The sequence below is a fragment of the Phalacrocorax carbo genome, chromosome 3, assembly GCF_963921805.1.
Source record: "Phalacrocorax carbo chromosome 3, bPhaCar2.1, whole genome shotgun sequence".
NCBI classification, from domain to species: domain Eukaryota; kingdom Metazoa; phylum Chordata; class Aves; order Suliformes; family Phalacrocoracidae; genus Phalacrocorax; species Phalacrocorax carbo.
Window position 1 is genome coordinate 107,076,167 of NC_087515.1, and position 27,007 is coordinate 107,103,173.

The 27,007-nt window shown below is 37.5% G+C and overlaps 1 protein-coding gene across 5 annotated transcripts in view; it reads right to left on the reverse strand.

Annotated features, from left to right (window-relative positions):
- Positions 1–382: 382 nt before the first annotated feature.
- The window catches only part of FBXO25 (F-box protein 25), a 33,461-nt gene continuing 6,836 nt past the window's right edge, over positions 383–27,007 (reverse strand). For 4 of the 5 annotated variants that reach the window (XM_064447965.1, XM_064447964.1, XM_064447962.1 and 1 more), the window contains exons 3-11: positions 21,886–21,995; positions 20,487–20,536; positions 18,855–18,947; positions 14,410–14,503; positions 13,490–13,674; positions 11,354–11,536; positions 8,446–8,589; positions 4,383–4,409; positions 383–1,581 (exon numbers count right to left, since the gene is read on the reverse strand). In XM_064447965.1, coding sequence (XP_064304035.1) covers positions 1,492–1,581; positions 4,383–4,409; positions 8,446–8,589; positions 11,354–11,536; positions 13,490–13,674; positions 14,410–14,503; positions 18,855–18,947; positions 20,487–20,536; positions 21,886–21,995 — 976 coding nt within the window. In that variant the 3' untranslated portion in view covers positions 383–1,491. The remainder of the gene's footprint in view (positions 1,582–4,382; positions 4,410–8,445; positions 8,590–11,353; positions 11,537–13,489; positions 13,675–14,409; positions 14,504–18,854; positions 18,948–20,486; positions 20,537–21,885; positions 21,996–27,007) is intronic. The other variant, XM_064447963.1, reaches the window with a different exon arrangement.

Consider the following 27,007-nt stretch of genomic DNA (forward strand, 5'->3'; position numbering starts at 1 on the left):
AAGGAAAAAACCCACAAAAGCCTGTATTGAAAAATCCACCTATCAGCAAATTCAATAGATAAGGTTGGTATATCACTGAAATGGAAGTTAAAGTGAATAAAACTATTTTCTGAGGAAATAAATATTCTCCTCTTCTTGTGCAGCCTATTAACAGTCCAGGTATCCTATTAAAAAAAGTGCTAATACAACCGGTTACTGAAAAGCAATGTCGTGTGGACCGCTTGTACGCGTCTCATTCCATTACCAACTACTACAGGGAACGGGTTGTGGAAAGCTCTTACAACTGTCAAACTTGACTCCCCTGTATGCACAAGAGCCTTCTAGGAATAATAGATAAACATGATTTATTACACTGTACAAAACTAGATTCAGAACAAGCAAGTGCAGAATATAGTACATGATTTATTTTTTCCTGTACATTACATATTATTTGTTAAGTTTCATTGACAAACCCCAAAACTTCCCTAGTCTTTCCTTTACCTGCCTAAGCCAAGCAATTAATTTTGTTCTACAGGAGAAAATAGTATCCTGGAGAGTTTATTGTCTGATGAACTTGGCAGAAGGTGCTTCAGCTCAGACTGATCTTCAGTGTTTCCCATAGCTTGCAAAGACTTGTCAGGTTAGAACCTCAGTTGGTAGTATGACGCCCTGCCACTGTACCAGCCCAGAAACAAGCAACTCCATTCTCATTAAATTTCAATAACGTCTTCTTCTTAGAAGATGAATTAATGCAGTTGCATTTGTAGACATACTAAACAGTATAAATGAAGGCTGTAGCTACCATCAAAAAAAGAAGTCACTTTCCAGTAGCCCCAGATCTGCCTCTTGTGTTATGCAGGATGTGCTGAGATAGGTTATGTGTTTAATAAAGTCCTTAAGAAAAATAAATATTTTTGCATAATGTATGTACAAAGATTGGTTGATTTCCTTCACTCATAGGTTCAGATATAACCACAGCTGTATTTTATTCACTAGCTCAGAATGATTCATGCCACCTTGGTAACTGATATACTAAGAGTCCTAGAGAATATTGGCCTATTCTTTATAATACTGCAAGTTATATGGAGGTGTTTTGAAAACAGTGGCTTCAAGAAAGAAGGATTAACAAAAAAGCACCTCCTTTGGTCCCTGTAAGAGTAGTTCAGCTCTTCCATTAAATTTTCAAAACTCCCCCACATAATTTTAACCAACTATTAAGGCGTAAAAAGAATGGATTTAAAGTTGAGATTAAGATGGTCTTTCTTGGACTTGAAAAGAAGTCCACTGCAGATTTCCTGACAAAAGTAGCTTTCTTAATGTTTCTCCTCCTCCTCAGCTCTTTTCTGCACAATAACAAAATGCCAAATAAACCTGCCTGATATTCCCCCCCATATCTTTTTTCAAACTACAACAAAACATTACACTTAAATATATTGCACAAAAAGCATAATGTATCCTGCCTGACTCTTCACAAAAATGACCACAAACACAGGAGAACAGCTACTGAACATCTCAAAATTTGAAGAGATCAATGAAATGCTGAGGAGACACTGGCATGAGACAGGTGTTTGGATCACTGGCTGTGCAGGGGTGTCCTGTATCCTGCAAAACAAAGGAGATGATTAAAAAAAAAGAAGTTCTCTTTCCATACCCACAATCTCCCTCCACCCCCAATTAAAAAAAAAAAACCAACCGAACAAACGCAAAAATTCACATATAGACACATGCAACTACTTCCACTGTAAAAAAACTGATATAGGAGTTTACTCTTAAGAATTCACCATATTTTAAACTTTTTTAGACTAAGTGGTTCAGAAAATAGCCCTTTCCAGTTTGACTATGATAGTGCAGGGTAGCTTCAGATTTCAGAAAAAAAAACCCAACCCCTCTCCTCCCAAAACTAGAACCCGAGTAAGAGCTCTTAAAAAACATTCCATATTCCTTATGCTTATAAAAAAATAATGGATAACTAAAAAAAAAAAAGCAACTGCTTTGTTGAACCTAAATTATCTGTTTAATTCTGAAAATCTGAAGTCAGCTACTACTTTAAGGGGGGGAAATATGCTCCTTGCTTTCAAAGTGAAGGGCAGCAGACATTTCCCAAAGAAAACCTGAGCAGCATGTTTGGAGTCCCAGTCATAAGTGCTGGGACAAAACCTTGCTTTGTTTTTCCCCTTGCAACATCTTTTTCTCTGCTTTCAGTACATTTTTCCCCACCTGAAAGCATTGCCTGAGAACACAAGTTAGCACCCAAGCAGGTTAGGAATATAGAAGATGGGCAGGATGGAGAGGCTTTGTCATTACAAATTCACTAAGCCTGCAGTGCTTTCTTTAATGTTAAAGAAACTTGAACTCAGCACAATTGTCCGATAAATAATCAAATTCCTCCTCAAATGAAAAGTTCAGTTTTGCACCTTATTAGAACCCTCTGAAGGAAGGAAACACTAGAGGTGTAATGAGAAGGTGGTCCCAGACAGCTCAATGGGCAGGTTAAACACCTTGATCAATAATGCTGTCAGGCTCAGAAACTGTCCTCCCCAGATTTTAAGGGCTTTCTCTCCCTCCTCCTCCAGTGTTAATGAATTTACCGTGTGGCGCAAGAAACTACAGTAAATACATGGTAAGTAGGCCACAGACCAGTGCAGTCTTCATTTCTTTCATTTGCGCAGGAAACTAAGTTAGATGCAATTCAGTTAATAGAAGGAAAAAACCTGTAAGTGAAATTTTTTTCCTCACTTGGAAACTTACATAAGGAGGGTGCTGTCAAAGATGCCACACTGCCGTCCAAAGTCTTTGCAACACCAAAATGCACTAGGTGGAATACATTCTAAACACTATTCAGTTTTTCCAGTGAAAATTGTTACTCCATAGATAGGTTATCTGTATTTTTCCATTAAGTAAACAGATGACTACATGAAAGTATCAAGTGGTATCACCTCCTCATCCTCCCACTTTTTTAAATAATTGCTTTAACATCACCTGAGAACCAGTTGTTACATTAATGACAGAGGAAAAAAACCAAACAAAAAAAGAACAGACAAATAGATTAGGCCCCAGGCAGAGCTGCCCTTCTGGGGAAGTTGCAGATAAAGAATAGAAAATGAAGACTCGACGTGTTAAACTTAACACCTTCATCTTGAGATGACATCTGCAAGGGAAAGATACACCACAGCAGAAACACTCTCCAAGGCAGTTGCTAATGAACTATCACCTTCTCTGCCCGTTGCCTCGTCAACATCATGTCATTACTTTCCTAGTTTCCAGGTTTCCAGGAAAAAAACACCATCAGAATTAGGATTCTGGGAGAGAAGCTAGGGTTTATCCTCTTTTAGAGCCTATTTATACTTCTAAATATTTCAGGCGGAATTTGTAACATGCTGTCTGCTCTGCTCTGCTCTGCACATCGTCATAAAAACAGTTTTGAAAGTTCTGCTCAGTCAGGAATCACAGGTCCAATAAAAATCTCAGTAAGATCAGTTCTTGAGGGTTTTAGTTATTAAAAACAGCGATTTTACAGTGAAAAAGTGATGAGGACTGAAAAGAAGAATCATAACTTTGCTGTAATTACGAGTATTCCTCCTTCCAAGAAAAGTGTATTTCCTTTGAAGTTACATTTAATGAATAGTGTTGAAAATGTATTGATTTTCAAAACAGAATTCTTCTAAATTAACAAGAGAATTCACCGGGAGATGTGTTTACTGGCAAACGTAGTTGTTTTCCTCCTCAAATTTTATTGTAACTGGACATTAAGAGCATGTAGCTCCCATAACAGCTTTGGAGCTACAGTCCTTTTCTGTATAATTATTTCCACCATTTCTTTATTCAGAAAACACCACTGTAATTGCCTTCCCCCACTCTCCCAAGTCATATGCAGCCTGTTTGGGGAATTCGTTTCTAGAGAGAACTTTTTCATAAAAGTATGTAAGACTACAGCCTTCCAAGTGGAGTAAAAATCAATTTTAGTACCTTTACATTCAAGAAGGTTATCTGAGGGTCACATTACTCTCTTCAGATTTAAGTACCATATTAAATACCTCAGTGAGCACGGGAACAGTTTATAACACTGAGTGCTGAGAAACCTATTTCTTAGCCAAATCTGACTGATCATGATCAGGTGCATGACACCATACACCTACGTTCAGTAGAAGTTGAATTATGGTCCCTAGTTTAAATGGCATTAGCAGGGAACATGACAATAATAAAAACCAAATCTGATTAAGAACTGAGATGAAGAGTCATCATCACCTTATCTAATAGGGAAACAAAGTATTCCTGCTGCTAAATTGATGTGATGAAACAAAAATCAAAACAAAGAGTATCAAACAATTAGAAATGAACATGTTATTTGCTTTGACATTACAGAACAGTCAGGAGTGAAAACAGATGAGACACACAGGAAATACCTTGAGTAACAATGCAAGGTGGTAGTCCTTTGAGATCGTGAAGGTGGAAGCAGGAAGGAGAGCCATAAAGTAAAAGAAGCAGAGTTAAGGTTTACTGAAGCTGAGGTTCCTATGCAATTTAGAAAAATAGTCTTTTATTCTTGTGGCAAATCACAAGCAGTTGGAGAACCAAAGCCAGCGCAAGCCCCAAGAAGACTGAAGGCAAGTGTGAAGCATATCACTTATGCAAAACAATTACATTATTTTGCATAAAGGCCTGGATATTGAAAGAAGAAAAGGTATTTCAACCTCTGTGGCCATCTCTGGCAGAACTGAAATGTGCTACTGAGTGAGCTAAGAGAATAAAAGAACTGCCTACAATTGCAGCATTGCCTAGTGGAACAGAAGAAATAGTATACACAAACAGCATTCACAAAGGCATCAGTCAATAATTAGTTTGCCATTACTTTTACACTACTGAAATAACTTTTTTCTCACTTTTCATCATGGACAAATCCTTTACCAAGAAGCCACTTCCGAAAGATAGTCATTCGATATGAAGAGTTTCATATAATCATTTACTCTAACATGCAAGAGTACAAGATGTGCTATTATATCACTGTACTTCCTACAATGAATTTAGGAGTCTCCTTCTTATTGTATTTAACATTACTATGATCACAGGTTTTAAACAAATACAGGAATACAAATGCCACTTCCTAAAAAGCTCTTAAAGACTTGTTCAAGGTAACAGTCAGATTATTATAGCATACTGGAAGTCATTTCCCTACTTCAACAGTTTGCTAATTCAATTCAGTAGCCATCAGTCCCTCCTTTTGCCCACTGTCTTTAGAAGGACACAAAATGGAGGACAGTTTTCTGTGTGTAGCCCTCTCATGTTGCTAGCAATTACATTATATTATCAATTTCATAAACTGATGAAAATTCTTCCCATCACTAGCTAGGCCTGTGCTTCGTAGCTATTTCAGAATCTCGCAGCTTTGGTTCCTAGAAACTCTTAACTCAGCATACGTTTACCCGCAACTAGTTCCTACAACTTATTTGCATCAAGGATGTCCCTTAGCTTAATTTCCCTGAGTAGTCTCAAGTTTATTCATCCCTCCTCTGTCTCTGAGAAGGCTCTATGGAGAGCAGTCACATTCCTCATTAGCTTTAACACAGCTAACTTGAAAGAAATTACCCTCTGCTAGTCTTCATGCCCTGATCACTGAAGTACTTTTTCATCCACAACTATTCCGATGTTTTGCTTTGCCCCTGAATGAGGGGAGGAAAAAAAAAAGGTGCAATACCAAGAAGTGTTCAGCTTACTGCCTGAGGTTCTTCTGAATGCCCTTGAAAGCAAAAGCTGCCTGATTTTTGAAGTGTACCATTAAAAGAAGGAACTAAATTTTTACATATTGTAAACTGTCTGAAGAATCCAGTGCTTCCATTTGTTTCAAGATTCAAACACTTGCTACTTTTCCTCTTTAATGTAACTATGATTTCTCTTTTAAAGTTTGTTTTTGGTGGTTTGGGGTTTTTCTTTTTTGCTGTACACACAGGCAGAGTAAAAGCTGCAGGTGAAAACAAAAATCTGTACATTATAGATACAATTATATGTCAACCACTCATTTACATATTCAATTTCACCTGTTTAATCAGGTATGATACTGGAACTTGAATGAGTTGTCAAAGCCTGATAAAAGTTCTTTCTGATTAAGAAATATTTTCACCTAGCAAAGAATTTCTCTAGATATTATACATACCTCCTTTCCCGCTGCCCCCTGCTTTGCTTTTCTTTAGAAAGCTTGGAAAAGGATATAGATACAAGTGCCTGAAAAAGCAGAACTATGTTCCCCCCATATAACTCAGGTGTCTAGCACTACTTTACTCACATTGCCCTGTAAACAGAGGGACTGTTTTTCAGACCAATGATTAACCTCAGTGTCCCTGCCGGTAAGGGTGCCTGTTAAACAAATTGATTTCTGCACAACTATCTATTCCAGTCTCATCAAACGTTTGTTTTAAGATGGGGACAAGGCTTAGATTCCAAGACCTAGAGAAGGAAAGCTGCAATGGAGGCTTGCAGAATAATCAGCTTAGGAGACACCTCAAATAGTCTCTAGTCCAGCCTTCTGCTCAAAGCAGGGTAAGCTATGAGATCAGACCAGCTCACTCTGAGCTTTATCCAGTCAGGTCTTGAAAACATCCAAGGGAACTGGACAACCTCTATGGTCAAACCATTCCCTTGCTTGGCTGTCCTCAAGGCAGGCTCTTAGGTTCCTCTGAAGCAGTCTTCTCCAGCCTCTCCTTACAGGGCAGGCCCTCAAGTCTCCCTGATTATCTGGCCCTCACCTGAACTCCATCCGGTTTAATCAGTATCTTTTTTGAACTGAGGACCCCCAGCTAGATGCAGTATCACAGATGCAATCTAATGAGTGCCAAGTGAAAAGAAATAATCACTTTCCTCAACCTGCTGACTGCACTCTTGTTAGAACAGCTGATCCCAAACACCTGCTACAGGATTTTAGTCGAGAAGCATGAAAATTAATCTATAACCACACTGTCACTTTGAGACTTGCCCAAGTCTCCTGGATGAGGCAGTCAGCACTAGAATGGTGATCTAATAGGTACTGCTCATCAATCCAAACACTGTACCTTTAGAACTTACTGTGTTGTGTTTCACTAAAAATATAAACCCACAAAATTAGTGCTATTATTCCAGCAGTAGATCGGAGTAGTCAGGTAACAAGACACCTGCCTGCACAGGTTCACTGCCTCTTACTGTCACACATGATCCCTGAAGCTAAACATTTAATTCCAAACACATTTTAGTCATTCTTAAAGTGCTATACTTTCAATTATACCAAGATCAGAATTACAGAAATTTACTGTAGAAAGCATTAACACTTTACACAGCAAATTCAGACAATCCAAACAAATCTGATACCAAAAGTGCCCACCTGCATGCATGCTGTGGGCTTACCTTTAAAACTTTAAAGAGGAAAAACTTTATTCTATGTCTCAGGCAACATGATAAAGACTTATTCCACTGTAATGAACAGTTCTTAATCATTCTTGACACAGGTTCTTCAGCAAATGCCCAGACTTTTCACAGCAAAAGGCAATTCTGACTACCTGCTTTCCTACTATTCATTTAGCAAAACATGTTAGTACCCAGAAGGGCTCGTGTGATATCAAGAATACTCAGCTTTAAGCTAATATCGTTCAGTAACATGCTACCTCTATGAAAGCTAGCTTATTCTGTTAAACAGCCTAGGTTTTTAATATGAAAAATAAAAAGCCTCACACTGACATGCAACTCCTCCTAAAAATCACAGAAAGACGACACAAGGGCAACTCATTTCTGTGAATTAGAATGACAATCTTCCAAGATTTCTCAAACATTTATTGCTCTTCGCTGTCCACTTAGCACTACCCATATCTTGTCTTTGAGCTGTAAAATTAAAGTCATCTTACCAACCGGAAGGCTAGATTATGGTGCACACAAAGTACAGCAGGACTATGTTCACACACAAGTTAAACATGAAAATAATCTACATGGTAAACATCAGCATAAAATGTGTTTTGAATTAAGTTTCAAACACACCTCCTAGCTTCATATGAGACAGAAGCAAGACTATAAAAATAGTGTTTTACACCAACGTGGCAGGAATAATATAGTAATAAGTTCTATTTAGAGACTTATTGATTGCCATGCCATCGTTAGAAAATGCTGTGTCAAAATGGCTAACTTCATAGAAGATGCTAAAAACTTTACGTAACGTTAAATAGATACAAGAAGTCACAGAGTGCAACACTTTCCACATGGCACTCTTCCTTGCAGTTCTAAGTATTGAGGCTACCACATACCAAGAGCTAAGAATACTAGGTAAAAAACCAACTCTTGAATTTAATACTGATTTTATGTGGAAGTTTTATATATTATTTAAAAGTTAGATATTAATTGTCCAATCACATTTCACACGAGAAAGCTGACAAGATGATCTTAATATTTTTCCTTTCACACTACCACCAGTAGCTGTTTGAACTTATTTCTGATTATCTATTTCAAAGCTCTTACCTTCCAAAACAGAATACTACAGTGTCGACAGAAATGCAAGGTGTCCCCATACTGTTCCTTTACTGGGTAATATTTCTGAAGTGCAAAGTACATGAGCTTCCAGTCAATGTGACCCTTCTCTGATGGAATCAAATGCCTACAAAACTGAACATAAAATTAATTACTTCCTTTAAAATTGCTAAGGAGCTAGTCAAATCAGGTAAAGGACTGGAAAAAAAAAAAGCATAGTTAAACTGAAGTTTTGTAACTGCTATTCTTTGAAGTCAATAATCTGACATCATACATCTCTGCACAGCAGAAAGAGATCTAGCCACAAAAAAAAGGAAGGTAAAACACTAAAAATAGTGGGGGCATATTTGCCAAGAAAAAGTAGGCCATTCAGAGCTAATCTAACTCTACTGTCTTGAAATGATTCTAATTATAGTCAAGAACCATGTAACAAAAACAACATTTAGAGACATAATTAATTTTATACTTAAAAACCCTCAGGAATGAGATTAAAAAATGATTGTGGATTACAAATAGTGGTTTCCTGTTAAGACAGTAACTATGGATTCAAATACTGCTTTTTTCTTTCATTCTAAAAGTATATACATGCTTATTTTTCACATTTACTTATGGTCTTTCTAGAAGGACAGCAAAAATCAGTGATTGGTGTACTTCAGCAGCGATCAGCGTACTTCTTGAGGACATAATCTGCATGTAAAGATTAACTGATGCACAACAGCTATTTCTCCCCAGCTCAACAGACAGCCAAGGTTTATTAGTTATGTATTTGTAAAAGGCTTCTGTTCCACTCAGTGTGGATTAATGCTAATACATTAAGGGCTTTCTTCATTCAGAAGACAACTCCTAGATGGGGAGGATAGCACTGCTTTTCTGATTTCAGCTACACTTCACTTTGTTTTGTAATGGCTTCCTTGTGTAGAGTTCTTGTTTATTCCAAAAGTGCTCTTCAGATACCAAGTGTGTTTTTGTGGTTGTTTCAATGGCTCAAGAAGTATACTGCAGAGGACAGGAAAAACAACCTAACATGATTCTGTGGCTTATTGAGGTAGTACGCTTTTAAACCAAAAAAGCAGAATTAGATATTGGAAAGTAACTAAAATAATTAGATTTCTATCATTAATAACCTAATAAGAAAATTAATGTGAACATTTAGAAATGCATGGGAAACACTGTGTGCAAGTGTCCTTTATAAGGCACAGGGCTAGCTAATTCTGCTGAAATGCTTAAGTGATCTTTTCCCCAGTATTACCTTAGTATCAGAATCACAGAATCCCAGGTTGGAAAGGACCTCAGGGATCATCTAGTCCAACCTTTCTAGGAAGAGCACAGCCTAGACAAGATGGCCCAGCACCCTGTCCAGGTGACTCTTGAAAGTGTTCAATGTGGCCAAGTCAACCACTTCCCTGGGGAGATTATTCCAGTGGCTGACTGTCCTCACTGTGAAAAATTTCCCTCTTGTGTCCAACCGGAATGTCCCCAAGAGCAACTTGTGTCCATTCCCCCATGTCCCCTCCATGGGACTCCCTGTAAAAAGGGAGTCTTTCTTGTAGATAGGGGTAACATTTGCCTTCCTCCAGTCCTCTGGGACATCCCCCGTTCTCCACGATTTCTCGAAGATTATGGAGAGTGGCCTTGCAATGATGTCAGCCAGCTCTCTCATCACCCTCGGGTGGATGGCATCAGGGCCCATTGATTTGTAGGGGTCAAGCTCCTGTAGTAATTCACTGGTGGTGGGTCGGTGTTTGGATCAACCAGCAATTTAATTCCCAAAGCCTGGGACCCAACAGTGTTGGTAAAGACAGAGGTGAAGAAGGTTTTGAGGACCTCTGCCTTTTCAGCATCATTGGTGATTGACTCTCCTTTTCCATTTAACAGTGGGCCCGTTTTCCTTCTTTTTCTGCTTATGGTTGACATAACAGCTTCCTCTCCAACAAGTTTTGTAACTGTTCAATAGAGCTTACCTCATCTAGCCGCAAAATCCGCTCATCTGCTACATTAAGCTTAAACTTTTTATTATCATAACTTCACCTTGTATCCTTCTCAGCTGCTTGTGAAGGAGGATTTTTCCGTTTGCCTTTGTTGTCTATATTCTCCATGAAGTTCATCCTAAAGCGTTTCATCTGACCAAAACTCTTATTTGGGTCAACTGTACATTAGTGAACTGATCTTCACTTCTACTTTTTCTGTTATAATGTTACTTAATCTGGTAGTCACTGACTAAATGGTATCACTTCAACCTGTCAGATTAAAGAATGCATATTTTCACTTCCTCCAGTCTGGAATGTACTAGGTTTTTAAAGTTCTTCCTTCAGCTCTGATGAGGTAACTTCTAATTTTCATAGCTTTATTTTCACCTAGTCTGACTTTGTCCCAGCATATACTACCGTCAGACAATGAAGGCAGTTCTGGAGGCATTCCTAGATTACTTCGATGCTTTTATGAGGAAGCAACAGTAAAATACCATTTCTCTTTTTGTTCTTAATTTCAAAATCTCAAGCATTTGTTCTATTCATGTTTATGTAGCCTAAAAGTTTGAGCAATCTGTCTGTCTACCGTGGTTCATAAAACAAGTTCTACTTTAGGTACTAAAATTAGAAACACCTTAGAGGTATCCTCTACCACACTTGTGGGTGACTGCGTAGTTTGAAAAAAAAAAAAATCATCTTACAGTTGACATTTTTTAAAATAATGCAGGGAAACAGCCTGACAGTTATCCTAAACAAACAGGCATGTTGAATACCATTTTTAGTATCAACCAAGCCCCCCAAAAAAGAACATTTACACTATTACTCCACACTGTCACATTTTTATCTCAAAAAGGGTGAGTTTACACTTCATTATTAGTATACCATATTGCAAAGATAAGGACCACATTTATGCAAATGATAGGGTTTATTACCTGCTTTTCCGCAAAATGGTACTGGCAGAGTTTTTTCCACAACTGCCTGTCTTCACTGAGCATGTACAAAGTTGGGGTCACTTGACCCAGAGTAATAATGTCCCAGCCATCAGAGAACCTATATAAGATGTTATTCAGCATATGGAGAGGGAGATCGCTAAGCGTAAGACCATTGTTGACTTGCTGGAAATAAGAGTTGAAGACTTTTAACTACAAGAAATTGACAGTATAAGGTACAAATAAGATTCTTACTTTAGAGGTATCTCATGTCTTTGTTTAGTTTGTGCAAAGCCATTCAATAATATCTATGGTTAATTCTGCAATACTTAGAATAACAGTAGCCAAGTAATCAAACTGCTGTTGCTGAAAACTTAAATGGCTACAGGCACAGAAGGAGCTACAGTCTCCAGCTTTTTAACATAGCTTTCCTACTGTTAAAAAATGTATCCTAAATTCTGTATTTAAATGTAAAATTTTTTAAGACACTCCTTTTCTCAGAAAATAGTTCAAGAGTATAGTCTTGAAAACTACGATATATTCAGTTCCACCTCTGAAAGAAGTATGCTAAAACCCTAACTATAATAAAGGTACAAGCCAGTTGTTTATAATTTGTTGGATAACTACAGTTTCTTAATTTTTGTTAAGAAAAAGAGCACATGTCAATTTGCCTTAAGACAACTAGAGTACAGAAAGTAGTACAGAATATAGGACTGCAGAGCAGAAATACAGAATGAAAACATTACGAAAGTCAGAGGCAGAAGACAGTCAGTTAATTTCTGAAGTCTGGACATAGTTCCCCTAATACGTAAATGAGGGATTCTGCGGGGGGTGACAGATCAGAGCACTAAGAAAGTTTTCATTGGGAGTATACACCTCTGATAAACTTTACCAGGGTAACCTACAGCACAACTCAGCTGAGTGAGTCCCAGGCCTACGCTGCCAGGTGGCAGAAAGCCCGACACAACTGAAGGCAGCATCCCAGCTGGCGAGGGAGGGAGTGAGCATGGGCAGCTGCCGGCCCTACCTAGCAAAGCTGCCCAGTCACAAGGCACTGGCAGCACAGCAGCTCTGCTCCAGCAGGCTCTCACTTATGTCTTGTTTATTTCACAGCCATTCATCTCACTTATAGACTAGACTTTCCATTGTGTCATCTGTTATAAACATGTCTGGGACTATCATTCTGTTCAGGAATATGTGAGCATTGCAGATGCAAGACTTCTCATTGGTTATTTCAACCAATGTAAAACAGCTCAGATGCAAGTGGCATGCTGGAAAGAAACAAACGCAGCAACTGCAGCGTCTCGAAACTGTGGTTGCTTGGCATATGAAAACTGCTGAGACTGGGTTCCCCATTTCTCCTTTCTATTCCAAAATTAGCGGTTTTATTCAGATACCTGGCACACACAGCAAGGACAATTTCAAAAATTCATAGTTGAAAGCAAACAGATTGAAACAGTTTTATGACTTTACAGTAAGTAACATCTTGCAGCATTTCTTCCTCCAGGAGTAACCCAGACAGGTTAAAAAAAATGCCTACTTATCATTAGAAGTTTCCACTATAAAAACCTGGAACAGTGCATACAACGTGCTTTGAACAAAGTCGCATGATCAGAATCCAGATGCTCAAGTCATTATCCTTCTTTTTTTTTTTTTTTTTTTTTTTACAAAAAAAGTGCAACTGCGCTAATGAATAAAGCTGTAAAATTGCTACTTGAACATTTTATTTCTGTTTTCTTGATCCACCTCTAAAATTCCTTTTATTTCTTGAATAGTAGAACATTTACTTTGGAACTAAAAATTGTTGGGTTGGGGGTTTGTTTGGGTTTTTTTCCCCCCATATCTATCTGACAATTTAGAGACGAGCATTTTGAAATTTTTGGGGGTGAGAGAAACAATTACATCTATAAATCTCTACTACAAACCAGCAGTACAGGCACTGTAGCAGCCCTTATTAGAAAAGGATTATTAAAACATTAGAAAATTAAATGGATTCCATTTCATTAATTTCATATTACTTCTCTGAAAACAAGTAAAACTCAGATGTATTTAAAACTTTCTTCACTTACACATCACAGACCAATGTTCAATACAATTCTCCTCCCCCGATTATTTTCTTAGCATAATTTAATAACATACCTTGTTCATCTGAAGGTTTTTTAGTTGTTGTTGCCACAGAAGGATAGTTTCTAATCGGCAAATCCAAATATTGATGTTCCCTACCAACACAGATTTTCCTACTCCCCTAATCAGTATACAGAGAGTAGAACTCAGATCCTGTAGAAGATCTTTGATTAATCGTGGATTATATTGGTCTTCCATGACTGGAAAACAAAACAAACCAAATACAGTTTTGGTTAACTGAGTTAACCAAGCTAATACAGTTATAGCTCAAGCTAATCAACACTTTTTTTTAGATGAACTAATTACAACTCAGCTGTTTGTGCACAAATAGCTGCTCTAATTCCCACCATGACATTCATTAATGCTGTTCCATAAGTGCAAGATCAATAATTAACAATTTCACAGGCAAATTTGATGTAACATTTCATGCTATGCATTTAATAAATTCAATGCTGAAAAACTTGTTATAAATCCAATTTCTTCTGCTCGAAGCTGATAGTATTACATCTCCGTTTAGTGTGGTTACCCAAAATTTTTTTTAATACATAAGTAACAGCTTTTTTAAAAAAAAATAAAGAAAAGCAGTTATGTACTTTAAATCTCAGTACATCATGCAAACTGAAAAACAAACATGTTATTAATCTAAAAGCTTTCACATTCCATAAAGAGCATAATTTAATAGTAACCAATAATTTCTGAATAGAATCTAATTATCATTTAGCTACAATGTGTTCCAACAGACATGATTCAATAATCATGAGAAAACAACTTCTTGCAACTGTGGGATGGGAAGTACGAAATCTTTCACTAATTAAATATGCTATTGCTTTGTCTTACAATGTAAAAACGGTAGTAAAGCTAACAAAAAAAATGAACTGATAGCTTGGTCACAGCAATTAAAATGGGCAAGCAGATTACAAAACCTTCGGTCTTACCCTTCCGCACAATTTTGTCCAAAATGTTAAAGTAGTTCTTCTGTGCTGCACCACTCAGTGAAGTTAACTGGGATTTTGCAATTAACTGCAAAAGCTAGGACAAAGAATTAACACTCTGAAGAATGACAGAAGTAAAGGATGGTTTCAAATACAAACTTTCAGTACATACATTGACCGACAACAGCCTAGAGCACTGCAACTGTATTGTATGAAAACATCACTACAGAGTTCAGAAAACAAAGCAAGACAAATGGAGAAAGCTTTAGGCATTCCCACTGGCATCCCCTGGCAACTCGAAGAGATGTACATTTCCAAAATACTATACAAATACTAGTGTTATTCTCTGTGATAGAACACATTGTCTTTATAAACTGTAATGAAACAAGGAAGGGAGTCTGTTTTGGAGGCTCACAAATAGAAATGCAGTGTTTGATGTGCCTGAGTCCTGAACCCCCTAACAGATTTGGTGGCCAGGAACATCACTCTGAATGGATGCCAACTACCAGACTTCCAGCTCCTAAGTGAAAGCATCATACTGGTCAAACTGAGGTGTGCGATAAACTTAGTGCACTACTTTTTGCTCATGGAGAGGAGATGCTGTATTTTACCTAAACTTGGAAAAAAAATTCTGAATTATTCCCACATTCAGGTCCCTGGTAGAAGAAACCACAGTAATCTAATAATAAGCAGTGTACACACTGTACTAGTAACTTGCCCCTAACTATATAGTAAGGATCTCTTAACTGCCCACACATTTCTCCTTGGAACCAGTGTGAACAGAAGAGTGGCGAGAACAGTGGGAATGGTCTAAGGGAAAGTAGCCAGAATAGCTGAAGTTCTTGCTGCACATAAATGCCAAGCTACAGCTACTAGAGACAGCCCGTGCTCCATTCTGACACCTTTGCTTTTACATTTTAGATTCAGCTTTGTAGCTGACAAGGACCATTGCCCCTTCAACAAAAAAATGTGCTCTTAGTATGAAATATGACAGACTTCGATGTTACGACAGTATTGCAATGTTTAGAAGTGGGGCACTGAGCTTTACAGTTGTGGTTCATAATGCTGAGCTCAGAACAAGTGTTCTTAATACATCAGAAAGGGAAAGCAGGGAGCAGACACCAGCATCCCCTACAGAGTGCTCGAAATACTAACCTGCAGAGCCATGCTTTGTAGAGCAGCATGAACTATTGGCACAGAGGGTGAACAAAGTCTAAGCCTGCCAAAAATTTTGTATCTTCATCTTTAAAACACTGATTTGACACTACACTCAGTATTAATTTTCCTTTGGAGGAAGAGAGAATACACCTGTTCTCTCTCTGATTTAATAACGTTCCTTCTGGCTTCTCTGCATGATCTTTGACAAAACATTATGTGCTATGAAAGGATGAAATAATTCTCCTGATGTATTTAAATACAAGCAATCTATTTATATGTTTTTTGCGACTAGATATTTAAGACCCCTTTCTTGGTGTTTTCAAAGCTTTTTAGTTTGATTAATAATTTAGAGCACACATAGAAGTCTCTGGCAGTTTGCCAATTCAAGCAAGTACGTACATTTCTCTTGATTAATTTTTTAAAAATTCAGTTATGTTACTCAGACTACAGATCAAATCAAAGAAACAAATTCCACCTGGCTGATTTTAATGAAGATTCCAATTTCAATGAAGGCTAATATGCAGGGATTAAGACAATTTTAGCAAGTTTGTGAATACAAGGATCTGACATGAGTTCAGTCTTACGTGCACAGCCATGGCTTATGTTGTCCACTAGAGATAACTTTGAATGGATCAACTGTTTATTCAAATGGAAACATTTTGAAAAAAAGACCATCCATATTAAACTCAATGTATCAAACATTTAACAGCTAAGAAATGATCATTATACTACAGCATAAACAAGTACAGCAAAACAGCTGATTCCACCTCCTCCCCCCACGGCCCACCCTAAAAGGGTCCTGGGCAGATGCCTATATTAACTTTTAATAATGACTGGGAGGTTTTTAGTTAGTTGGAGAATCAGAATGGATTATTTTGGTGCTCTGGGATCAAAGAAGAGCTATCCAGTAGAGCTTGGTATTTAAAAAGTCTTGATTTATATCTTGCTATCTTAAATGCAACAAGCAGAACAACACACATAAAAGTAATCATCACTCTGTTCATGCATAACTAGGAATAATTCTTCAAAGAATAAAAATAGGAACTGCTGCACTGCATTAAATGAGATCCACGCAAAACACCTCCACCATTAGAAACTTCAAGGAAATAAATAAGAATTTGTATAAAGCAGATAGACATGGGGTGACCGGCTTCTTACATTAGGTCTCAGTTACAGACTGGCTTAAAAAGCCACAGAGCAAATAAACATCCTTTTTAAAAATCTGTTGCAACTTCACATATTACTGACATCCACACAGATGTTTTGTTACATCCAACACCACAAATGTTTCTCGAGTTCTACAGCTACAGAATGAGCAGCAGCTGTCATTCATATTGATCATGTTTATTATTTATTACTGATACTAAAAATCAGTAATTTTTAAGGTCTGAGATATCCAGTTTCTGTACCTGTTGATAAAAGTCCGTTTGCCTCCATCACCACAGAGGAACTGATGCAAAGATTTAATTAAGCTTTTGTAACTGTAAAACAATTCTAAAATTTTAAAATTTTCAAATACATTCTAAAATGTTGAAAGGGTTTTGGAAGTCCACCTGCTATTCTAAATCCACCCTAATTTCTTAGGGTCTACCATTACTCTAGTAATGGTTTGGATCACAAAGCCAAATTTCTGAATTTTAATGTATTGCTTCTTTCTCAGCAACCTTAAGACTGGCTAACTAAGCCAGCCATTTTATATTCTTTGGCACACAGCAGAGAAACTGGTCAACATGCTTAAGTTGGACTTTGCACTTTGTTCCCATCAACCGTTCTGCACAAGCCAGCTCAGTCACTGCAGCATGTAAAAAACACACAAAATTCTAGTTCTGGATTCATTTTACCTGTTTACCATTCAAGTAAGGTACTCATGGTTGACACCATTTGTAACGCAAATCACCTTTTTTAGGTGCTTTTTTTTCCCCTTCCTACTGTTCAAGGCTGAAAAGTCTTGTGAAAGATCGAGGTGGTTCTTTCCGCTCCCAAAACAGCATTAAAAAGCCATGTTCTCAACTACAATGCACACATATACCAAAAAATCTGCAAGGGGAATAGAACAGGCAAGTACCCTCACCACTAGCCTGGAAGCAAATCCTTTTTTTTTTTGTTCCCTTTGGTCCCACATCTCTTGTTTTTCTAGAAGTATAATACACTGTCTCAGCTTCACAAGGATGGGTAGAATGTGTTTTCTCTCCAAATATTCCATGGCCTAGTGGTAAGGGTGTTCTCCTGGTATGTTTATTTAATTTTGATCCGTGTCTTTCCAAGTTCTGGATGCATTCCAACCACTACATTATTTGTGAACAGCCTCACCACTGAACTGAACTCTAGTCCTAATATGTCTCACATTTTGAGCTTCTCTAGGAGTTGGGACAAGCATTTTACTACCTCAAGTTAGATGACAAAAAAACTTGGGCTAGAGAAAGATCAGTATCTCCCAGAACAGGTATTTCCACGTAGGCAGCTGGTTAGGTATTGAGAAAACGAAGGCATAACATTACGTGGCTCCCTAAAGTACAAGTTACATAGTTTGGGAAAAAAGGCAGATAGCACTGTTGTCCAGAACTTACAGGTTTCATACACTTAATTCTCAATGTATGACTAGACCTGACCCAAAGAAGCTAACATAGTGAGAAAGGGCCTTTCCAAGGAATCATGAGATTAGTATATCATAATTGTTTCTATAAACTTCATGTCACTATGTTATTTGTAAAAGACAACTTGCAAGAAAGGAAAGACGGAAAAAGCTGGAGTCTCAAGTTTTAAGGAATATTAACAAAGGTAAATGCATATATATCTTGTCCTAGGTTAAAAAAAGTGTTCAATGAATCACAGGACTGTTAAGAAGCTGCAAAAGAAACAGAAACTGCAGAATATTCTCACATGAAATATTCTTCTGGAAATTGCTATTTCAAGCATATTTAAGATGTAGTAAAGTATATTAAAGATGCTATTTTTGGTTGTATAGGAATTATTTTGCCTTTAAAGAGAGTTCACTACCCAGACTGATGAACAACAACTGAAACTACCATCAGTGTTTCCCTGTAAGTACACAGAATACTGGCCATCACCATCTTCCTCAAACTGTAGGCTTTCATAAAGCAATATAACGAGTTTTCACCGAAGAAAAATTAGTCAGTTTAATGTTGCTTCATGCAGCATAAACTACATATGAGCAGGATATGTATACAATCACAAATCATCAGCTGTTCAGTGCAAAATTATTTCTTTTGTACATATAGGCATATCAGCAAATGCATTTTTAAAACATGCGTGTAAAATAAAGAGCTTACTTTGACCACATAATTGAACCTTCTGATGTCCTGAATTGCACTTGAAAAGTCTAAGCGGTTAAAAGCTTCTCCCAAAGTGCAATAGCCATGTCTCTGAGAAGAAGAACAAATACACTTTAGAGGGCAAGAAATAAAGATACAATTGAGGAAGACATTCAGAAAAGCACTCTGCCATGCTTATGTATACCATGCTCCCTGGAAATATAATGTATGTGGACTGAAGATTTATTTAATTTCTTGTAGAACAAATGAAACCAGATATGCTACTTGGAACTAACAGGTACGCAGGCAATATTACTTGACAGCAAGGCCTTTGAATTCATACTAATGATGCAATCACTGGTATCTGAGTGTCCTGGGAACCTACTCCACTATTGCATGGCTGCAACATTGGCACCCTCTCATGGCTATCCCACTTCCCATTTGTCTCAGCATAAGGTAGAACTTGTTTGTACAGCAGCCTGAGCTTACAATCATAAACATTAGTTGACTGAGTTTATGTTCACATTTGAGGGTAAAAACACAGCTACTTGCTCCTGGGATTGAAGAACGAATGGTCTCAACATCTGGGTGCTAGAAGTATAAGCACTGTGTTTCTTAGATACCAAGAGCAAGAACAATTGCATTTTCTTTTGGTACTCCTGCACAGGTGTCTTGAGGTTAAAACAGAAGTTTCAGAGCTGTTGTGGAACTACTCAAGGTGGTAGTAGCAGCCTGAAATGACATGGGAGCACATAAGCTGTCTAAATTTAAAGACACAAAACCACATGGGAACCTCAGAGCAAATCTAATAAGGCTAGAAAACCCTACAGCTTGTAAAAGAGATACTTGCACTTGCAGAGCAGTGTGCTAGTATGGCTTATCAGCCCCGGGAAGGAGGGGGATAAACAACTATTTGAAGTTCATTCCTAGACAGACTTCCTCAATAAATTATGTGATGATGAAAAGATGGCAGTACAACTTAATGTTCCTCTTTGCAACCCAATGAAATCTTATGCTGAGCATACCCCAGTGGGACAGGAGACAGTTAACTATTCACTGCAGAGTGGTGGTAATTATTGTCTATTGGTTAATGACAGAATTCATGACTGTACTGCTTGCTCATCCAGTTAATACACCTGAGATCCAAGCATGCTGCATACTTCACAATATGCACAACTTGGTGCTAATAGCAGTGAATGAACACTTACAGGCAACACAACTTCTGTTGAAGTTTAAACATTTGTGGCTGTTCTTTGGCTAAACAGTTATCAAAAGTTAGTTATAGAGTTATATTTATAGAAGTTATTGAAAGTTATCTCTTCTTTGGAGACATTAGTCTGCTTTTGCAAATTCTTTTAATTTTAGTTCAAAGACATACAGTACAGAGAGACAGATGGGCTTGGAGAAGTAGTGGATAACTGTATGTCCATCCTTGCAAGTTCCCACATCTCTGCTGTAATGACCCACGTAAAAATCACTTCCCTAGCTGCCTTTGCCTCACCATGTGCAGGTGTACTATGTTGCCATAGAAGAGACAGTTGAATATAACCCCTAAGACCACATAGCATAACTGCATTTTTTAAAATATACTATTTGTCAGTTAAGAAGTACAAAGGTTGTAGGCATTGACCCAGAGTGTGCAGGACTTACTTCCTTGGTGCTTTCTTTATGAACATAAATCCACTTTTCACGATAAAAACCTAAAATAAAAATATAAGCATTTTTAGGCTCCCACTTTAGGTAATGCCTTCTAGAACATAACAGACCATCCTCAATGAAATGTTTCATAAGACAGGAGAAAGATGGTAGAACCGTTTTAATGAAGGAAGTTTACAAAGGCTGAAAAAGATGACTACAAATTTTCAGAAGTTATGTACTTCAAAAAAATAATGGAAAAGTTAAACAATTTTATAAATCAAACAGAAGAGTTGGGACACAATTGGCAGATAGTACACAGGTTGACAAAAGTTGTGCTACAACAGTCAATTTATCCTGGAAAAACCCTAAACATTTTTAATCTAACAGGCTCCTTAGCACTTAACACAGGGAAGTACAGAAATGAGCAACCTCTTTTTTGTTCCTGAACACTGCACTCCTCTAATCTATTTCCTTCTGTAAAGGTGCCTGCTCTGCATCCACTCAGTTCAACTAGTTGGGGAATGCTGCGGGGAAGTTGACTATACAAGACAAGACTAATAAAGGCAACGAGGCAGACTTTTAACCTTCAGAAGTCTGATATGTTGTCAAGTGAAAGCATGCTCTTACATAAAGCCACTTCAATCTTTTGAAATACTTTATGGCCAGACAAGCCTGGGGAAGCTCGCAGCTTTCTGCAAGACCATCTCTGTTAGAATTTTGGGAATGTACCAATAATGGAGAAAATTTCAAGATCAAAGCATTAGAAATATGAAATTTCTTATCCACTTACCTTTTTTTACCTACTCTACAAAACTGTCTACTTCAATAACTTTACTTGCTGTCATACACATATTTGCAGTCTAAAGTAGAGGTGATCTTTTAAAAATGAGAACTGATGAAAAATGGCTTTCATATTTTAACTTTTTTTTTTTTTAAAAGGGGACTATTCAATACTGATAAAGTCTTTACCGAGAGCTATAGGTATTATGACAAATATATTTATGAACTGATTCTAGAGCTGTAACACTAACCAGAATTTGCAGCAAAAACAAAACACTTGCTTTGGAAAGCATAAGCTTCACTGAGAAGAATTTAATTTGAAACTAGTTCACCAAACAAAACAGTGGTTAGTACCAGAAGGCATTTATTGTTCAGGAATTACTATTCTTAAAAGAATTACCTTTAGATCTTTGGAAAAAAAAAATCACCCAACAGACGATCCATGGTACAGTTCAGTTAAGATGTATCACTTCTGACACCAGAATTTGTTGCCAATACAAAAGTAAACATAACTCAGAAGGCTACTCTATAGGTGAATATAAATAAATAGCTATTATAAAATTTTGCTGAACCTACAAGAAGCTGCTAAAATAAATTAAAAATCCCCAAAACTAAAACCACCGAGCCTTACATTGTGAATCTGTGTTATTCCTAAAATGGTCTTTTTTCCTTTTCTTGGCTGCAAGCTCACAGTCTTCAGTACTGTATATTTCTTCATCTTCATCATCACCAGTTAAGATGCTGAAATGAACATATCTAATTAGAACAGCAGTGATAAATATTTAAGATGCATACAGCTTATAATTCTCTGCATGAACATCTGCCAGCTGGAAAAAAAATTATCCTATTTTTAAGGATGTTCCTCTACCCGATCATCTATAGCAACACATATCTTGAGAGAAGTTGTCTTGCTCTTTTCTTCCCAGGGGGTTGAATTTTGTGTCAAAGTGATTAAACACAAAGAAGTATCTTCCTAAGTGGTATCTTGTAAGTCATTACTGACATTTACGAAGGACTACTGAGGGGACAGTACTAACTGGACAGCTGGCTGTCTGCAAAGCTCTAGTGTACAAAAATTGATTATTTGAAATGAACCAAGCCTTGAAAAACTGCACACAGATAGAAGTCAGTGCAGAATTACTGTACATCCTCACATAGGCAGAAAGAGAGTAAAGACAGACATCTCTCTTAACTACTGTCAACTTTGGGGCAAAGAAAGCCTTTCTTCTATTAAATGCCTGAATCACAACACTCTCCATAATTTAGGTGTCACAGTAACTTTTTACCAATGATTTGTGCGGCGTCAAGAACCCTGTGGTCTACCCTCCTCTCTCCCAAAGAGAATCAACTATACCTATGTCACTTCTGACAGTTAACTATGTAACCTAACACTGAGGACTATACTGAATAATTATATATAAAGTGTATAGGTAGTGCGAGTGTATACATATATATATAAAAATATATAAAAACTATTTTTAAAGTTTTGCTGGATCAACTAACCTTTCTAAAATTCATATATATTTAAAAACTTCCTCTGCTACTCAAAGTCTACACAGCTTCATAAAGTTTTGCTTTCCATTTTTGCAGATAATAAGGAACAGACATACAGATTAGAATGGGTGTTCCATTTTTCTAGCAGAGAAGGAAGATACTTCATACAAACGCCACAGCCTTGCATAGATAAACTTAGAACAACTAAGGATACGTGGTAGTGAAGCTTAACTGTAGGACTATATTATTTCCCCATTATTGTTCTTTGACAAGAAAGTTGTACATAAAATTCATTACTATTTTTTCAATCTGAATTTGCCAGATGAATCTATTAATGTCAGTTTTAACTTCAAATTGCACCAGCAACAGCTGAACATTGTAAAACTGAAGGACACCAGTTTATTCAAAAATAACCTGTAGCTGGGCATTAAGTTGCAAAAATTAAATTTTATGTTTATTGCTAGTAGTTTATACAGTCAAAATTATCAAGCTTGAACCATCTGTTAAGGAGGATGACTAAACAACTCTGTAAAAAGCTGTTTTTTTTAATTGCTTTAATCAGTAAATGCTACCTCAGCTTACAGATACACAAGTTGAGAGGGCTCGGTAGAAAGTTGTTTTCATTTTAGGTTTAAATCCTGAAAAAAGCTAACATACCTCTGCATTCAGATAGAGCTCAATCCAAGGTGAGGGTCTTAGTTCATGTCTTACCATTTTTAAAGCAGAAGATAAAGACTCAACAGCTTCAATATTTTATGCAACATTGCCAGATATCATGTCTGATCAAATAGCAAAACCATTTGGAGAAAAGGATCTGGCAACTGACAGAACCAAAATATCAATACTGACAAGTTGCTTAGATTATATAACATTCCAATCCATCAGGTTTTTTTCCAGAGCTATTATGAAGCAAATATCTTTTTAAGCTCACTAAAATAATTAATTTAATTCTGGTTTAGCATATTGGCTGCATCGCCACAACATGTGAGAAGTTAATGTAGAATCAGAGAAGTTGCTACCGAATCAGAAATACAGCCCAAAGCTGCCAGACCTAACTTTATCACCCCAATAACAGATACAAAGTAGAGAGATACGACCTGATAGTCTGCAATATAATTCTGGCAAAATGGAAAGACGGCCATTCCCGTTGACCCAGTGTGATGGGGAGAGGAGGGGAGGCAGCATTCCTGAAGGCCAGCTTTAGAAGAACAAGGTTAATCTAGCACAATTCCTTATTTTTTTCCTGGAGAGGAAGTGTGCCTAGAGGACAATTTAGACCAGTAACACCTAAAGTGATTTAAAGCCCACCCCTGCCCCCCCAATATTATATACTTCCTTCAGCATCAGATAAACAAGCAAGGCAGCTTAAGGACAGTCAATTAATACAAGGAATAGTGAAGATGAAGAGGGCTATTTCAACCACCTTTGTCTGACATTCAAATTTGCCTGTGACATTCCTGGAATTCTTTGTCATTTTAGAGAAAAAGACAAATTTGACTGTATCTCTGAGGATCTTCTCGTATGAGGCTTTATTTCCTTATGTTCTGTCCCACGTCATGTGGAGAGTCTTCCCCTACTTTTCAGTAACCACCACCATTCTTCTTGACAAACTTTAAGTCTCCAACCAAGAATGAGAGCAAGGGTCCCACGGGCATCAGAATGGGACAGAAATACAGGCACTTCCCCAGCAACTGTTAGCCTTCCTTCCAGAAACCTAGAAAGCTGGCTGATTTCTAAAAGCAGGCCCTGCCCCACACCCCCAAACACCAAGCTAAGATACAAGAAACCAAGTGCTACACATGCCACATGGTGTAACAGAGCCTTAATTTAATATTTTTCTCATAATATTGCACGACTGCACAATCTGAGTGCACCTGGAAGGTTTTAAATACATACATAATACTGCCAATTTACAGCTATTCTTACTTTCTTATGAAGTGCATCACGACAAAAAATATTCCAAAGCTTCTAAAAGCAACGTAGCTGGTGTCCTTAGAACTACAATACCCTACATAAAGCATGTAGGAATTTCAGCTTTTTCAAAAAAATGTGTTCGTAACAGTATTTAAATAACCTCTTGGGTATGACACTTAAAATGCTGGAAAACTTGACAGGGCTATCCGAACTCCAACTACTCTTCCTCATCCCCTTGCTTCTTTTCTCATGGGGGAAGAAGTGCTCTTAAGTCATGCAATTACCTACAGAGACACACTACGTGTTTTAGAAGAGACTCAAAGCCATTTACAGCCTGGCCACCCATGGAAAATCCTGAGGTAAGTGCTTGCACCAAATAATGTTACAATATATTTGTCAAATGCCAAAATTATCTAAGACTAGATTCAAATCCAAGGACTTCTATCCAGTGCCAAAACCACTTTTGTTAACACCTTATCTCACTTACAGCATTAGACAACAGACACTGCAGACTCAAATAACTACTCTGCCAGCCCAAGTAGTTCATATGAGCCTAACACAAAGAAAAGGAATATCACCATTATGAAAATCTTATTAGATTAGTCTGATTCTCTTTCTTTTACCTCAAAAGGGAAGCATAAACCAGCTTTACTCTTGAGTTGCATGCTATTGAGAGGTATTTACATAAAATTCTAAGGAGGTGGCTGTTCTCTCTTGCCCACCAAGCTTCAACAACACAGTGCCATGGCACTAGAAATATATATCTGTGCTAGAATTTATAGGTACAAATTGCAGGCAGCCGTGGCCCACAGAGCTTGAGTGAGCACTGCCTCAACCACATTTCCAGCTCCTGATACCTTGAACACAAGGGACTCCTCACTTATATAATAATTACCCAAATAAGTAAGAGCTACAGAATGGAGGGTCTCATTTTTTCCATCTCAGTTTCCACAAATCGAACTAATTTAAAGTGCAACTATTCCAACATTATTCCAAATCATTGAAATTGTTCCTGCACAAATGACTATGATTGTTCAAGGATGTTTATCATTAGGTCCACTAATTTTTACTAATTCATCAACTGGATTCACCAAGGCACTGGATGACTAATTGAATGAGGTAAAAAGTTGTATTTTAATAAAAATATATCCTTTAATTCATGTAAGTTATTTACACGTCTTGAAGGTTTATTTCTGAATCTGTTTGCAAGTGGATATTTTTAATTTCTGAAGGGGAAGTATTTGTAATTGATAAAAGACAAAGTGTGGCACATAACTATCACAGAAGAGCATACAAGTAATAGTAAACAGGGTTTCAGTTCACTACATAGCTTGAATTTATTACTTTTTAAAGGAAATGTGCTGTAACTGCTCCCTGGAATACAATACTCAAGTACTACCTTTAGCATAGATTTCTACATAATATTTTTGTGAAAAATATTATTTAATGAGTGAAAATGAATAAAGCCCTGTTAGGACAGCCAGACTTGCATACACCATCATCCCTGTTCACTGGGCAGTTTAAAAAGAGTCAAATAAGTACTTATGTATTGTTTACTACGTGCTTCTTCCACAAGGAAGGAAGCATTCTATCAAGCCTCATCCTTACTCAGAGTTGTAGCATGTTAACAGATACCCTAAGCTGAACTGCCTATTCAATATACACAGATAATTGTTTCCAAATAGCTTCAGATGGCACAGAGAACCAGCCAGGAAGACACAATACACTGCTGTACTTCAACACAAAGCCCTGCACATGGGATAGAAGAACCCCATGTCCGGGTATATGCTGCATACAGACTGGATAGGAAGCAGTTTTGCAGAAAAGGAGCCAGGGGTCTCGTGGATAACAAGCTGAACAGTCAGCAGTGTGCCCTTGGGTTGTAAAATCCAGCTGCACCCTGGTCTGAGTTAATAAGTATCCTGTAGACTGAAAGAAGTAATCATCCTCCCTTTATTTGGCATGAGAAACTGCATCTGGACTATTGTGTCTATTTGGGGCTCCCCGATGCAGCAGAAACATTGGCATACTGGAACAAGTCAAGTGGGGAGTTACCAAGGTGATTAGGTACTGGAGCACACAATGCACGAGGGTAAGAGAAATGAGCTTGTTCAGTGTTAAGTAGTAGTGGTGGAGGGAAATCCGATTACTGTCAATATCTAATATGAGGGTATAAAGACAACAGAGCTAGACTGTAAGGTTAGAGGTAGTAGGCAGTAATAAGTCAAGTGCTAATGGACACAATCTGTGATAAGAGAAATTCTAATTGAGTTGGTGGGGGGGTGGGGAGTGATGTGGGGCCAAAAGAAACATATCACAGTAAGGGTAATGGAACTTGGAACAGG